Here is a 15,892-nt window from a genome sequence, read left to right on the forward strand (position 1 = left end):
AATATTAAAGAACAAAGGTAATTAGCCTCCAATTAAAATAAATTTATATTAAAAAAAGAACAAAGGGGGAGATTTATAGTATCAGATATCAAGATTTAATGTAACTCTTAATGTGACAATGTTGTATTAGTAAAAGTATAAAAAATAGAGAAGATTGACATGGAGGCCCATATATAGTGTTATTTATCGCATAGTCTCCACTGCAATCTAGCCAAAAATCAATGGTCTCTTTAGTAAATATTTTTGGTCAGTTAAATATCCATATGAAAGAAAATGAAGCTTGACGCCCTACCTCACACCACATACAATTACTTTTAAAAGGATCATATCCTTACATGTGAAAACCAAAAATCTTTAAGCATCTATTTTAAAATGAGAATATGTTCATGACTTTGAAAGAAAGAAATATTTTTCAAAAGAAATGTCTTTAACCATCTATGAAAAACTTGGCATTATTAAAACTAACAGCTTCTGCTTACTAAGACACCATTAAGTGAAAAGGTAAGTGTTAATAGAATTAAATCATTGTACTGCATATATTCAACAAGGGATTTGCTTATACATGATACAAATAATTTAAGTCAGTAAGAAAATGCCCATGATCCAGTTAACAACTGAGCAAATGATTTGAATTGGCATCTCATGAAAATGCCCATATATCTATTTCCAAATAGCCCGTAGATATATGAAAAAGATGTCAGTTTGATTTTGGATTTTTCCTACAACACTGAAGATAAAAACTGATATGAGAGAATAGCATGTTTATATTACAAAAAGGGAAACTACTGATGTCAATAAAGAAAAATATTTGGCAGTTTCTTATTGAATTAAGCACACATTTATTCTACGATTGAAAAGTTCCAGTTGATATGCACACACATCCAACAGAAATAAGTGTTATGTCCATTAAAAAACATGAGCAGAAATGTTCATAGTAGCGTTACTTGTACCTGACAAATGTCCAACAACAATGTAATGTGTAAGTAAATTACAGTATGTTCATACAATTGAAGGAAATAATACAGTTCACTGGTAACAAAAAATAAACACTGATTAGCATAATTGCTTGGAGAAATTTCACAGATAGTATAAAATCAAAGTAATCAAACATATACAGCATTATCATACAATTCCCCTTATTGAAGTTCAAGAAAGCTAAATTAATTAAGAGTGATTAAAAAATCATAAAAAGAGTTTTAGGGTTTTTGACTGAGAGGAGGATATAAGTAGCCTCCTGAGGTACTGCTGATATGCTATGTCTCTGTTTGGAAGTTTACATAGGTAAAAATTGAATCAATTATAAATTTAGGCTAGGGTTAAATATCAATATTTCAACTATTTGCATCTTGTAATATCCTTGAAATCTAGAGAATTTCTGTACATTACTAATGAAAACATAATAGACAGTTAAGTAATAACATGCTCAGGAAATTTTCAGAAGAGGGAGTATTCAGTTCAGTTCAGTCACTCAGTCATGTCCGACTCTTTGTGACCCCATAGACTACAGCAGGTCAGGCCTCCCTGTTTGTCACCAACTCCCAGAGTGTATTCAAACTCATGTCCATTGGGTTGGTGATGCTATCCAACCATCTCATTCTCTTTCGTCCCCTTCTCCTCCTGCCCTCAATCTTTCCCAGCATCAGGGTCTTTTCAAATGAGTCAGTTCTTTGCATCAGGTGGCCAAAGTATCGCAGTTTCAGCTTCAACTTCAGTCCTTCCAACAAACACTCAGTACTGATCTCCTTTAGGATGGACTGGTTGGATCTCCTTGCAGTCCAAGGGACTCGCAAGAGTCTTCTCCAACACCACAGTTCAAAAGCATCAGTTCTCTGGTACTCAGCTTTCTTTACAGTCCAATGCTCATACCCATACATGACTACTGGAAAAATCATAGCCTTGACTAGACATACTCCTTGACGAGACTTCCCTGGTGGCTCAGATGGTAAAAGCATCTGCCTACAATGTGGGAGACCTACAATGAGATCTTCCCAATGGGTTGGGAAGATCCCCTGGAGAAGGAAATGGCAACCCACTCCAATATTCTTGCCTAGAAAATCCCATGGACAGAGGAGCCTGGCAGGCTACAGTCCATGGGGTCCCAAAGAGTCGGAGATGACTAAGCGATGCCACTTCAGATGGAGCTTTGTTGGCAAAGTAGTCTCTGCTTTTTAATATGCTGTCTAGGTTGGTCATAATTTTCCTTCCAAGGAGTAAGCTCTTTTAATTTCATGGCTGCAGTCACCATCTGCAGTGATTTTTGAGTTCCCCCCAAAATAAAGTCAGCCACTGTTTCCACTGTTTCCCCATCTATTTGCCATGAAGTGATGAGGCTGGGTGCCATGATCTTAGTTTTCCTAATGTTGAGCTTTGAGCCAATTTTTAAACTCTCTTCTTTCATTTTCATCAAGTGGCTCTTTAGTTCCTCTTCACTTTCTGCCATAAGGGTGGTGTCATCTCCATATCTGAGTTTATAGATATTTCTCCCAGCAATCTTGATTCCAGGTTGTGCTTAAAGAGTATACAAATAGTTAAAAATCCAAAGATGTTCATGAATACTGCTGATGAGGCAAACACAAATTAAGATAATGAACTATTATTTTACCTATCATATTTGCAAAATTACAATAAAGATTGATATTATCCAGTGTTGGAAAGAGTGCAAAATAGCACCATGTATGTTTTTCACAGGAGGAGAAAACAGTCTGTCAACATTCTTCTCAGAAATTTCACTCTCAGGCCTGTATCCCTTCCAAATGCCCAATAAATACCTAAATAACTATGAGCAAAATTCAAAATTTAAAATTATTCATTGTTGCGCTGTTTGCAGAAGTTATAAAATAATAAATGATATGCATATCCATTAATTAATATTTATTTCATTATGGCAGAACTATTTTTAAAAAATTATGTATTATTTAAAAAGAATTAGCATTGCATACAGTATATGAAAGTATATCCATAAATCAATCTTTCTCTCTCTTTCTGTTCTTTCTTCTCCTTTCCTCTCTATTTACCCCTCTCTCTTCTTTCCCCTTGTGGTATGGATGTGGCAGTGGAAGAAAGGGTGAGAATTTAATCTTATTTACATAGTTTTATAATTTAGAAAAATAAAACAATATAAAATCTAAAATGGGAATCCTGACTAGAGAAGGCACCCCAATAAAGAAAGTGGTGAAAAGGTTTACTGTTTTTGGCAAGGCACTTGGAACCAAACTTTTCCTAATGTTTCATTATTTTTTTATTAATCTCAGTCCTGGTAACATTTACCTCTCGATTATATAACATTTTTAAAAAAGGTCTGCTATAATGAAATAAATATTCAATTAATGGACATGCATATCATTTATTATTTCATAACTTATGCAAACAGCACTACAATGAATAATTTTAAATTTAGAAATTTTAAATAACCCAGCTGACATACTGTAACTATCACCTAACTGATATATTGCAAAAAAGAATCTTTTTTCCTCTTCTTTTTCCCTATCCATTACCATTTACCTCTGCATCCCACTATTACCCTAAAACACACATATTTTTTGTGTTTGGTAATTTCTGGCAATAGATTATGATTTAAAAATTTTAATAATTCCCATTGCAATTTGATTATGAGTACCTGAATCCCTAAATCCCTGAATGCCCAAATTTCCTAATAATGGCCAGTGTAACCTAGGGGTTCCTCCTTATTTGTTTATTTTCCTACATCTGTAGTATTTAGGATGATGGCTCTGTAGCGTTAATGTGTCAGGCTTCTGACCACAAGACCCGAGAATCCACACTTTATATGCAGAAGGTATATAATTAGACTTAAACTCTATTATGTTGAAAGCTTTACTTCATGTTCCTGTTATCTATACCCATTTGCAAGATCCGTATTTAATGGAAATTGCAGAATTTTTCAGTAGTAGATCATATTGTATATGTAATATCAATTATATAAGTAAAAAATACATTTTAGAAAGCTTTCAAGACACACTAAAGTTAACCATGTTTGCTTCTTGGTATTAGGAAAATTATTTTCCTCATGTTTATCATGTTTCTAAATTTCAGCAATAAATGTTCTTTATTTTTGTAATTACAAAAATGTTTAAACATGAAAATTTAATCATGAAATACTTTTTGAAAAACATTTATCATTAAAACCTTGCTTTTAATAAATCTGAGGTGTTTTTTTTTTATATCTGCTGCTGCTGCTGCTAAGTCGCTTCAGTCGTGTCTGACTCCCTGGGATTCTCCAGGCAAGAACACTGGAGTGGGTTGCCATTTCCTTCTCCAGTGCATGAAAGTGAAAAGTGAAAGTGAAGTCACTCAGTCGTGTCTGACTCTTCGCGACCTAGACAACAATAATAGCTCTGTAAAAAAGTTACATGGATTATAATTAAGGAGATTTTTAATCTGAAATTTAGTAACTAAAATAAGCAACAATTAAGTTGCAAATAAAGGACAAAATCCAAATATTCAGTTTTTTAATATAAAATAAGAGTTTTGCTATCAAAAAAGCTGTGTGGATATTTATAACTGCACAAATTCACAGTTATATATTAATCAAAAGTATAATTGAGTTTATTATAGAAAATTTAAAACTATCAATAAGTAAAAAGAAAGTTTTAATTGTCCAAGTAAATATTTATATTTTGTTGTCTTTTCCTTTAGTATAGCTGTTTATATAGCTTAACTTTCTGTGTATATAAATTTCTTTCATGTTTTAAGTATATTTTTGAGTGTTGTTTTATTTCCCTTTATTATTTTATCATTTTCTCTGGTTAATGAATCTTTTTGCAAGCATCACTTTAACAAAATGATACTTAAATTTGGGAGATTTTCTTTTATTATTCCTTGATAATTTTAATTGTTAGCATATAAATAACAATATTTCTATTCATATAATTTTTTTCTTTTTTCATATAATTTCTTTAATTGAGAAGTAATATACATTTTTATCGTTTTCTTTAATTTTTATTTGGCTTAAAATTATCTTTTTCAAAACTTGCATTCTTGTTAAACGCCTAAATGAAGATATTCAGTTCATAGACTCAAACAGGGCATGGTAAAATATGAAGAATATTCATTGATATCTAAACTTGAAATTATTGTGTCTTAATCCCTGAAAACATTGCTATGTGTGTGGCAGCACTGTAGAATTTGAGTCGATAGCAGCTATTGCGTGTACTCACAGTCCTCAGTAGACTACTACCCATTTCATTTCATGCAGCAGCACCTTCTAGCTATTGCTCATATGAATGGATGAAATACACAAACACACTTCCTGGACTGCTAATTCTTTCATATAAAAGAAATCATTTCTTTGTGCCCAATTTGATAGGAGTCAAACAAAGGAGTAACTTGAATGTATGAGTAACCATCATATGATTCTATTTAGATCAATAAAAGCATACTATGTACCCATATGTCCACAGCTATGACTTAAGATGAGAAATGTTATTATAGATAATAATAAGCTGGATGGAAGTATATTATAATAATAATATGCAGGACAGACATTTAGCAAACTTAAGTAAGTGTCATTACTTAGGCAATGAGCTACCAATAAGACCAAAGTGGCAAATAAACTTCCCTCTAGCCATTTTTACAGGGTGGAGCCTCAAGAGTTATCTTCATAGAAAAGGCCACAGGGTTATTATAGTAGCCTAACCATCTACAGTGTGATGATTTTCTTATTTCAGATAAAACCTTTATAGACTCTAATGCCTGCCTGTACACTGGAATTTTAAATTCTATCTTCTAATTTTATTTTTTCTAAAGATTATAATTTTTTAAAATGTTAATATCTTAGTGAAATATAATATTGCCTTGAGACATTGTAAAATAGGGGAAGGAAAATGCTGACTGATGGAAGATAGAGATGCATCAAGTTGAAGTTAAAAGTCCAGTACCGGTGAGTTAAAAAAATGTTGGCTACTTCATCAGTATCTCAAAGCTAGAGTTGTTGGGTAATATATATTCATATCATCTAAGGAAAAAATAATTTCTTCCAGCTAACCAATCAAGACGCATTTTAGAGAAAAAGTTCACTTTTGAAATAAGGTTCTTACATTTTGTGTGAAATATCTTATCCATTTTTAACATTACTAATGCCCCATTGTTTAATTTTTTTGATCCAGGTGAAACCAAATCAAATGGATGAAAACCAAACAAAGGTAGTGAGAGAATTTATCCTGGTGGGTTTCTCACAGACACAATCTATTGAAACAGGGCTCTTTGTACTATTTCTTCTCTTCTATGTGTCCACTTGGGTAGGAAATGTCCTTATCATGGTCACAGTAGTCTATGATAACCATCTGAATTCATCACCCATGTATTTCCTTCTTGGCAACCTCTCTTTCCTCGATCTATGTTATTCAACAGTAACTACCCCTAAGCATCTGGCCGACTTCCTTGATAATGAAAAGCTTATTCCCTATGGCCAATGCATTGTGCAGCTCTTCTTCCTGCATGTTGTAGGGGCAGCAGAGATGTTCCTGCTCACAGTGATGGCCTATGATCGCTATGTTGCAATTTGTCGCCCCCTGCACTATACCACCATCATGAGTCGAGGATTATGCTGTGTGTTGGTAGCTGCCTCCTGGATGGGAGGATTTGTGCACTCTACTGTCCAGACTATTCTCACTGCCCGTCTGCCCTTTTGTGGGCCAAATCAGGTGGACAACTTCTTTTGTGATGTTCCCCCTGTCATCAAACTTGCCTGTGCAGACACTTTTGTCATTGAATTGCTAATGGTATCTAATAGTGGGTTGATTTCTACCAGCTCCTTTGTAGTGTTGGTTTCTTCCTATGCCACTATCCTAGTCAAGATTCGCTCCAAGGAAGGAAGGCGAAAGGCACTCTCAACCTGTGGCTCTCACCTCATGGTGGTAACACTCTTTTTTGGACCCTGTATTTTCATCTATGCTCGTCCATTCTCCACTTTTTCTGTGGACAAGATGGTGTCTGTACTCTACAATGTTATTACTCCCATGCTGAACCCCCCCATCTACACACTTCGGAACAAAGAGGTCAAGTCAGCCATGCGAAAGCTGTGGGATAGGAGTGGACTTACTTGGAAAAAGCAGGAGACATAAGAAGATGAAGTGAGCTTTTGCAAGCAAAGAATCTTGGGTTAGAATAATTACTTTGGGAAGAATGTGTTAGGAGATGGTAGCTTAGTTGTTTGGTTTTCTTCCATTAAATCATAATACTATTTATGGCTTTATAACAAAATTAAACCCAGAAAAACTCCTTTCATACTGAATTGTTCTGTGTTCTGCTTCCTTTTCTTCCCTAAAGAAAATCTGGTTTCTCTTTCTGATCAATTTAGGCTCTTTTATTCTATACATTTTGTATATTCAGTTTGCTATTACATACAGGTACAATCTACCCTTTTCAAATTCTCATCAATTTCTTCTCCACCTTGCCACAGGTTTTGTCTTGGTCTCAGTTTCAACTTACTCCAACTAAAAGTCTGCAATGAATTAAGTAACGAATTTATACAGGTTTCTTACTCTCACAAAAAAAAAGGAATATCAATTAGATGAGTCAGAGTGAATCAGATTTATATGACTGTATAACAACAAACTGGTGGGATAAAAGTCGGACACGACTGAGTGACTTCACTTTCACTTTTCACTTTCATGCATTGGAGCAGGAAATGGCAACCCACACCAGTGTTCTTGCCTGGAGAGTCCCAGGGATGGTGGAGCCTGATGGGCTGCCATCTATGGGTCGCACAGAGTCGGACACGACTGAAGCGACTTAGCAGCAGCAGCGGCAGCAGTGGGATATATTAGTCTGCTTCATCACTTCACCACACTATTAATTACCATCTAGTAGTATAATTGAGACAGCAATTGTCTAATACTGTGGGTTCAAACACCCCTCTTCGAATTACAAGTCAAGTAAAGTCCCTACCTGTAGCATGTATAAATTGATGCCTATTTCCCAGTACTTTATGAGAGCTAAAAATGATGATAGATATGAAAGCAGATTGGTGCCTGATTCATAACAGGGTTTCACTATTATTTACTCATTGAAGTTGGTACTTTTTCAAAAGATACAGATGGCGAAATTCTAAATTTCTTGATTTGCCTTAATGAAGCAACAGTGTAACCTACTGTAACTGGTTTGTGGAGAATGCCAGAAAGTGTACCAAAATGTCATAACATTTTCAATTTCATCAATTATTGGGCATAGTTTATATTACTGTCAATATTTTCATCAATACATTGGTTATCCTTAAAGTTATATTAAAACTAACTCATAGGTTTGTGTTTTTGTTTATAAGCAAAGATAGGAAAATTAAAATGACATTCAAGTTTAGAACAGCTAGATACAAATTTAATATAAATGTGAAATACAAGTGAAGCCTCCACTTTTTAGGGTTTTTATGTCATTGGATTATAGAAGCCATTGCAGCAACTAATTTGTGTGACAGAGACAGAAGCCAAGAATATTTGGTTAATTTATTGGATACTGAGGTTTTGTTTTTATTATCTATACATTTCTGAGTCAGAGTCAGATTTAGCTCTTTCCTATTTAACTCTTCCCATGTGAAGACTCACACGGTCCCGTAGCCAGAGCTGGTGAATGCGCAGAATAGATGCAGCAAAACTCCAAGTGAGTGTCTGAATCTCCGCTCAAGTGTTCTCTTAGCACTTATTATTGTTTAGTCTCCAAGTCATGTCTGACTCCTTTTTGACCCCAGGGACTGTAGCCCGCCAGGCTCCTCTGGCATCGAATTCTCCAGGCAAGCATATTGGAGTAGGTTGCCATTTCCTTCTCCAAGGAATCTCCCGACCCAGAGATGGAAACCGCATCTCCTGCATTGCATGCGGAATCTACTGCTGAGCCACCAGGCAGGCCCTACATATTCCCAACACTTACTTTTTGAAATGTCCAAAGTAAAATGAATTAAAGACTCCATAAAAATATGCTGAATATATGAAGGAAGCATCTGACTGATGTGGCAATGATTGGGGAAGAGATATTTCAAAGCTGAGGCTTTTCCCCCCATACTGGGAAAGAGAATTTGCAACGTTTTCATTGAGACATAGGAAACATTTTGAGAGACATGACAGAGCAAGAACAGATCAAAGGTGCTTTAGTTCTTAAAACAGATATAAAAACATTTATGGGTACACCACCTGTTGTCAGTGAAGACCAGATAGACACCTCAATACTGAGCAGATAATTAGGAAACCTGATTCATAACACAAATAACTAGAAAGCATGTGACTTCATCTATAGAAAAATGACTATTTATAATGGCTATAGTTGAATTATTTGTCAGTCTTTTAGTTTTTATTGCTTAAAAACAGTATTACCAACAGAGGAGACAGCAAGGGTTAAAATTCAGCAGGATTGAGGCAATTCATCATAAAGACATAATGCAGTTTATTTTTTTCTAGAGATTAAGAGAGAGGATCTCTCTTGCTCCTAGACATTTTCCACTAATCAATAATATATGGGAAAAAGTGATACTTAGGAATTTAGAAAACGGTTCAACATTTCGTAATAGGAGGAGAAGATTAAAATTACATAAAATTAAATCAGCAATCTTAGAAAATATAAAGAAACAGTTCGGTTCAGTCGTGCCCGACTCTGCGACCCCATGAACCGCAGCATGCCAAGCCTCCCTGTCCATCACCAACTCCCAGAGTCCACCCAAACCCAGTTATAACTATAAATTCTACAGGATAAATGAGAATGCACGTTTAAACAGATGTACAAATAGAGCTCTCTAGAATTCTTGAGAAAGCAACTGTCCCAATAATATATCCCTAATATCACTCTTTGATGACTTTTGCTGCTTCTCCTCTCATGACCTCCATTTTTTCAACACCTGTATATCTGTATTTTTAAATAAGAAATTTAAGAAGTCCATTGTATTTCTATACACTGACAATACAAAAATTGAAAATGTAATTAAAAGTACTAAAATTATACTACATGTAAAGCATCAAAAGCAAAAAGATAAGAAAATAAAATAGTTATATATTCAATTCATAATTATGGATTAGTGTACTTGATGAAATTCATCACTCACTCAAAAATAGCAGGAAACTCCTTATTATTAGAGAGAATATCAATAAATATCTACTGAAAACATCAGCATGTGAATTTTTAAAAACCTTTCCAATGAGATATGAAGAGTGCCAAAGAGTCCCAATTTTACCATTTAAATAATATGCTGCTAGACACCCTATCTAGGCTATATCACAAGGAAAAGAAACTGAAAGCCGTAAATGTTGGGAACAAAGAGACAAAATTGCCTTTTACAATGACATAACCTTACCACAAGTACATGCTCTTATGATTTCATTCTATAAGCTCGAAAAAAGAAGAAAATAATGTATCCATTAAAAGCCAAGACTGTAGTTATCCTTAGTGGGTGGAGAATGGAAGGGGGAGTGAGGGGACTTCTGATGCTATGTTCCTCAATCTGTGTGTTCATTTTGTGAAATTTTGTTGAGCTATATAATTATTATTTGTATACTCCTCTAAATTATATGCAATTCTTCAGTAAAAATGTTTATCTGTAAAAGGTAAAAATAATAAATAAAATGTTACTTATTTGAATAGTATTAAAATAACCATCTGGCAAGATCAAAATAAAAATGAGGCAAAAAATAATTTAATTTTGGTAGTATAACTGTCCCTCACTTAATCCCTCTCCCAATATACCAGGCTGTTAAAACTTGGTGGGTGATTTTGCTAAATTTTCTAGAAAACACACTTCTCCCCCTGTGCAAAAGTATTCCAGAAAAATAAAAGTTCTCAAACGTATTTTATAGGACTCCTATAAATTCAATACCAAATGAAAAAGAAAAAATAAATAAAATTATAAACAAATCTTACTAATTATTATGAAAGTGAAAGTCGCTCTGTCATGTCTGACCTTTGTGACCCCATGGACTGTAGCCTGCCAGGCTCCTCTGTCCATGGAATTCTCCAGGCCAGAATACTGGAGTGGGTAGCTGTTCATTTCTCCAAGTGATCTTCCCAACTCAGGGATTGAACCCAAACAGATTCAAAAAGATAACAACACTTTTACAAACTCAAGTTAAGGCTGTATTTGTGTTCCTTTATCAAGTAGAATTTATCCGAGTATTATTTATGCAAAGATGGTTCAACTTTACAGAATTTCTCAGTGTAATATTATATTGAGCAGATTGAAGAAGAAAAATATATTATTATCCTAATGTATGCAAAATATCACTTGACAGAATGTAAAGAAATTATCATTCTGTTGATATATCTCAGAATTTTGCAGGAGAACCACTCTCTACTATTTAGAGTCAATACTTTCAGTTATAACTGAACAAAACTGTGAATTTACTTTTGAGTTTTCTTGTTTCCCTTTCAGCATATTCATGATGAAACTCTCGACATCCAGCACCTCTACTAGCATCTCTACAATCTTACACTCATTTTATTTTAGGAAAAGAATATTTATACTAATCACACAGACCATGCTCTATGCTTCTGCTTAAGGTGGAATCATAAGGATTGGATTTACTTTTCCTTCTAAAGTAACTTAACATAAAATACACAAAACAATAGTTTCAGAATCCTGGACATCAGGCATCGAAGGACAACAATGGTCCCTAAGAAGGAAACCATTGAGTCCTACAATTGCCCAGCTTTTTGCTGTCAGGGATTTTTCTGGGCTGCAGAGATATACCTGTGAGAACACATTCTGGTCCATTAGTAGAGATTTCTCTCACAAGAAAATCCTTCCAATCGTACCTTAATAGCAACTACTCCTGCAGATTGATAATGTCAACAATTGTTCTGTGGTTCTCAATCGTGGTTGTGAATTACAATTACTGAGGCAGCTTACAGGTAAAAAAAGAAGCACATATTATTTGCATTTAAAAATCATTCCAGGTGGTTTTTTAGTATAAGTAGCTTTCAGATTACGCTTTGAGAAACACTGTATTATGTATTTAATTTACCTTATCTCAGAATAGGAAAATAAGTTTTATAAATGGTTCCTCAAAACTCAAAGAATTCCTCTATTTAGAATATATGACTTCCTATGAATTGACAGTGGTGAATTTCCTGCAAATTTTAGAGTCTGTGGAGAACAGACACTGATGACTCCTTTCACACTAGTTTTACTAACACATCAAGTATCCGTGTTTATGTCCAGACAGCTTAAATGCAGGGATTTCTCCACCTAGACTGATAATGCAATGGTCCACATCCATCTTCATGGATCTGGCATAAGCAACACGGAGAGTTGAGCAGATATTAGAGATGGGACATAGCCATTGGCTGGTTTCATTAATAAAAAGAAACATAGGATTTAGCATATATTTGGGCACGTACTATATGACTGAGCCATGCTAACCTAAATGAAATGTGTGTGTGCACATACGTGTGTGTGCAGTAATATAACAGAATCCAGAATCCTAGGGGAAAGAAAAGCTGAAATAATAAGGGAAATCTTCTCTGAATATAAAAACTGAACTAGGTTTCCCTCTCATTTTCTCTGAGCATGTCATGTTTATTCCTACCACACCTTTAATTTAATAATATGCTTTGATTGTGTGTATAATCAACTTTATTCCACTAAACTGGAAATGTGTGTTCTTAACCACTCTATCTTCACTCCTAGTGCTGTGCATTGAATCTTTTTATTTTTTTTATTTTTTTTTTTTTTTAGTTTTTTATTTTTTTAATTTTAAAATCTTTAATTCTTACATGCATTCCCAAACATGAACCCCCCTCCCACCTCCCTCCCCATAACATCTTTCTGGGTCATCCCCATGCACCAGCCCCACGCATGCTGCATCCTGCGTCAGACATAGACAGGCGATTCAATTCACATGATAGTATACATGTTAGAATGTCATTCTCCCAAATCATCCCACCCTCTCCCTCTCCCTCTGAGTCCAAAAGTCCGTTATACACATCTGTGTCTCTTTCCCTGTCTTGCATACAGGGTCGTCATTGCCATCTTCCTAAATTCCATATATATGTGTTAGTATACTGTATTGGTGTTTTTCTTTCTGGCTTACTTCACTGTGTATAATCGGCTCCAGTTTCATCCATCTCATCAGAACTGATTCAAATGAATTCTTTTTAACGGCTGAGTAATACTCCATTGTGTATATGTACCACAGCTTTCTTATCCATTCTTCTGCTGATGGACATCTAGGTTGTTTCCATGTCCTGGCTATTATAAACAGTGCTGCGATGAACATTGGGGTACATGTGTCTCTTTCAATTCTGGTTTCCTCGGTGTGTATGCCCAGCAGTGGGATTGCTGGGTCATAAGGTAGTTCTATCTGCAATTTTTTAAGGAATCTCCACACTGTTCTCCATAGTGGCTGTACTAGTTTGCATTCCCACCAACAGGGTAGGAGGGTTCCCTTTTCTCCACACCCTCTCCAGCATTTATTGCTTGCAGACTTTTGGATCGCAGCCATTCTGACTGGTGTGAAGTGGTACCTCATTGTGGTTTTGATTTGCATTTCTCTAATAATGAGTGATGTTGAGCATCTTTTCATGTGTTTGTTAGCCATCCGTATGTCTTCTTTGGAGAAATGTCTATTTAGTTCTTTGGCCCATTTTTTGATTGGGTCGTTTATTTTTCTGGAATTGAGCTGCATAAGTTGCTTGTATATTTTTGAGATTAGTTGTTTGTCAGTTGCTTCATTTGCTATTATTTTCTCCCATTCCGAAGGCTGTCTTTTCACCTTGCTTATATTTTCCTTTGTTGTGCAGAAGCTTTTAATTTTAATTAGATCCCATTTGTTTATTTTTGCTTTTATTTCCAGAATTCTGGGAGGTGGATCATAGAGGATCCTGCTGTGATTTATGTCTGAGAGTGTTTTGCCTATGTTCTCCTCTAGGAGTTTTATAGTTTCTGATCTTACATTTAGATCTTTAATCCTGTGCATTGAATCTTAAATATGGCAGGTGCTTGACAAACATTTGTCAACTGAGTAAATAAATCCATGAATAGTATTTGCTATATCTTTGAGGATGAAAAGAGCTATGTCCGAAATCTGTAAATCAAAAAATCAGCGTTACATCAATAAAAACTAAGGAAATTAATCCCCAAACAGATATTGATTTCCTCTTAAACTTTTTCAGTGTTCACCAATGCAATGAACATGAACCTGGGCAAATGCCAGGAGATGGTGAGAGACAAGAAGGCATGCTGCAGTCCGTGGGGTCGCAAAGAGTTGGACACAAGTGGGCAAATGAACAACAATGTTCACATATATGGGCATAGTCATAAAAATTGACTATGTCCAAATTTATAAAGTAGAAACAAGGTATTATCATAATAGCAAGCCAGATGACTATAGAGAAAATATCCCAAGGAAGAAGTTGTTTTTCTTCTATGTTCTTTAATTGTTTAGGCAAATGTGTAGAATTATAGTCAGAAGGAAAAACAGAAGTACCCAGGAGCATGCCTCTCTTGATTGACAACAATATCCAAAATTATTGGAAGTTTCATCCAGTTACTCAAATAATTCATGCATTACCCAATTCTGTCCTTTGGCTTGATGTTTCTGAATCAACTTATGAGAAAATTGCTTGAATCCTCTAAACATTAACTTAGTGAATATCAAACTTAATTCTTGCTTATGATTGTCTTTCAGGATCCAAAAACATTCAAAATTCAGCATAATATCTGAATCTGTGTTATTCTGACAAATGCTTCCTAATAGATGACTCCTTAAGGGACAGCATCAACTCAGGAAGATGCAATGTTTATTAAAAACCTACTATAGGTAAAAATTTATTAATTAAATAGTCCAGTGTATGTCATACAGTAAGTTATGTTTATACCATGAAATGTGTGGCCATAAAATATTGATTTTCCCATGTTAAAATTGACTTCTATAATTCAATACCAACATGCATTCAGTTTTTAAATAAAAATTTTAAATATAATACACATTCAAAAGAAAAAATAATATGCTTTTTAAAGCAATATGATCCTGAAAGTGTGAAGTATTTTTTCCTCTCAGGGTTTCAAAGCCAGGACAAAGACTCACATGGTATTATTTACTCTCAAGCTACTTTCCCTGTGCCAAGTATCTCATGTCTTGAATATCTATGAACTGAGAGCCCTTTCTGTGTTGCACTATAATTGTGTATGTGTGTATGTGTGTGTGTGTGTGTTCAGTCATGTTTGACTCTTTGCAGCACCATGGACTGTAGCCCACTAGGCTCCTCTGTCCATGGGATTTTCCCAGGCAAGTATACTTGAGCGGGTTGCCATTTCCTTCTCCAGGGGATCTTTCCCACCCAGTGATCAAGGAAGATTCTTTTCCACTGTGCCACCTGGGAAGCCTCACTGGACTATGATTAAGAAATAAAAACTCATTTTTAATCAATTTTGTTAGACAAACTGTTAAGAGAAATCTGGCTTAAAAAATTTGTGGCATCCATTCCAAGGAGGATGTGTGGAACTGAGTAAACATAAGCATGCGGGCCTGCTTAGTAGCTCAGTTCTGTCCAGTTCTCTGTGAACCCATGGACTGTAGCCTGCCAGGCTCCTCTGTCCACGGTATTTTCCAGGCAAGAGTACTGGAGTGGGTAGCCATCCCACTGCATGGGCTTTTCCATGGGCTCTTCCCAGGCCAGAGATAGAACAAGTGTCTCCTGCATTGTAGGCTGATTCTTTACTATCTAAGCCATTAGGGAAGCCCTGAGTAAACATATATTGTATGAGTAATTACATATGCATATATATAATATCACATACAAAATTATGTATATATTTTGTTGAAATCAGTAACTATTTCTCTATAATGTTACACAATACAAATTATACCGATATAATGTCAGAATGAAATATTTGATCAGAATTATATTAAAGAAAGTATCTTCTGAATGAATAATAACATATAACTTTTTGGAAAGCTGGACT

The 15,892-nt window shown here is 35.0% G+C and overlaps 1 protein-coding gene across 1 annotated transcript; it reads left to right on the plus strand.

Annotated features, from left to right (window-relative positions):
• Positions 1-6,137: 6,137 nt before the first annotated feature.
• LOC101103819 (olfactory receptor 4Q2) lies at positions 6,138-7,079 on the plus strand. The gene has a single exon (XM_004010950.4). The coding sequence runs from the start codon at positions 6,138-6,140 to the stop codon at positions 7,077-7,079; it is 942 nt and encodes a 313-aa protein (XP_004010999.2).
• Positions 7,080-15,892: the final 8,813 nt, after the last annotated feature.

This window comes from Ovis aries, chromosome 7 (genome assembly GCF_016772045.2).
Source record: "Ovis aries strain OAR_USU_Benz2616 breed Rambouillet chromosome 7, ARS-UI_Ramb_v3.0, whole genome shotgun sequence".
Lineage (NCBI taxonomy): Eukaryota > Metazoa > Chordata > Mammalia > Artiodactyla > Bovidae > Ovis > Ovis aries.

Bases quoted from the DNA above. Each gene is read 5' to 3' on its own strand.
- LOC101103819 (XM_004010950.4), top strand. From the start codon at position 6,138: ATGGATGAAAACCAAACAAAGGTAGTGAGAGAATTTATCCTGGTGGGT.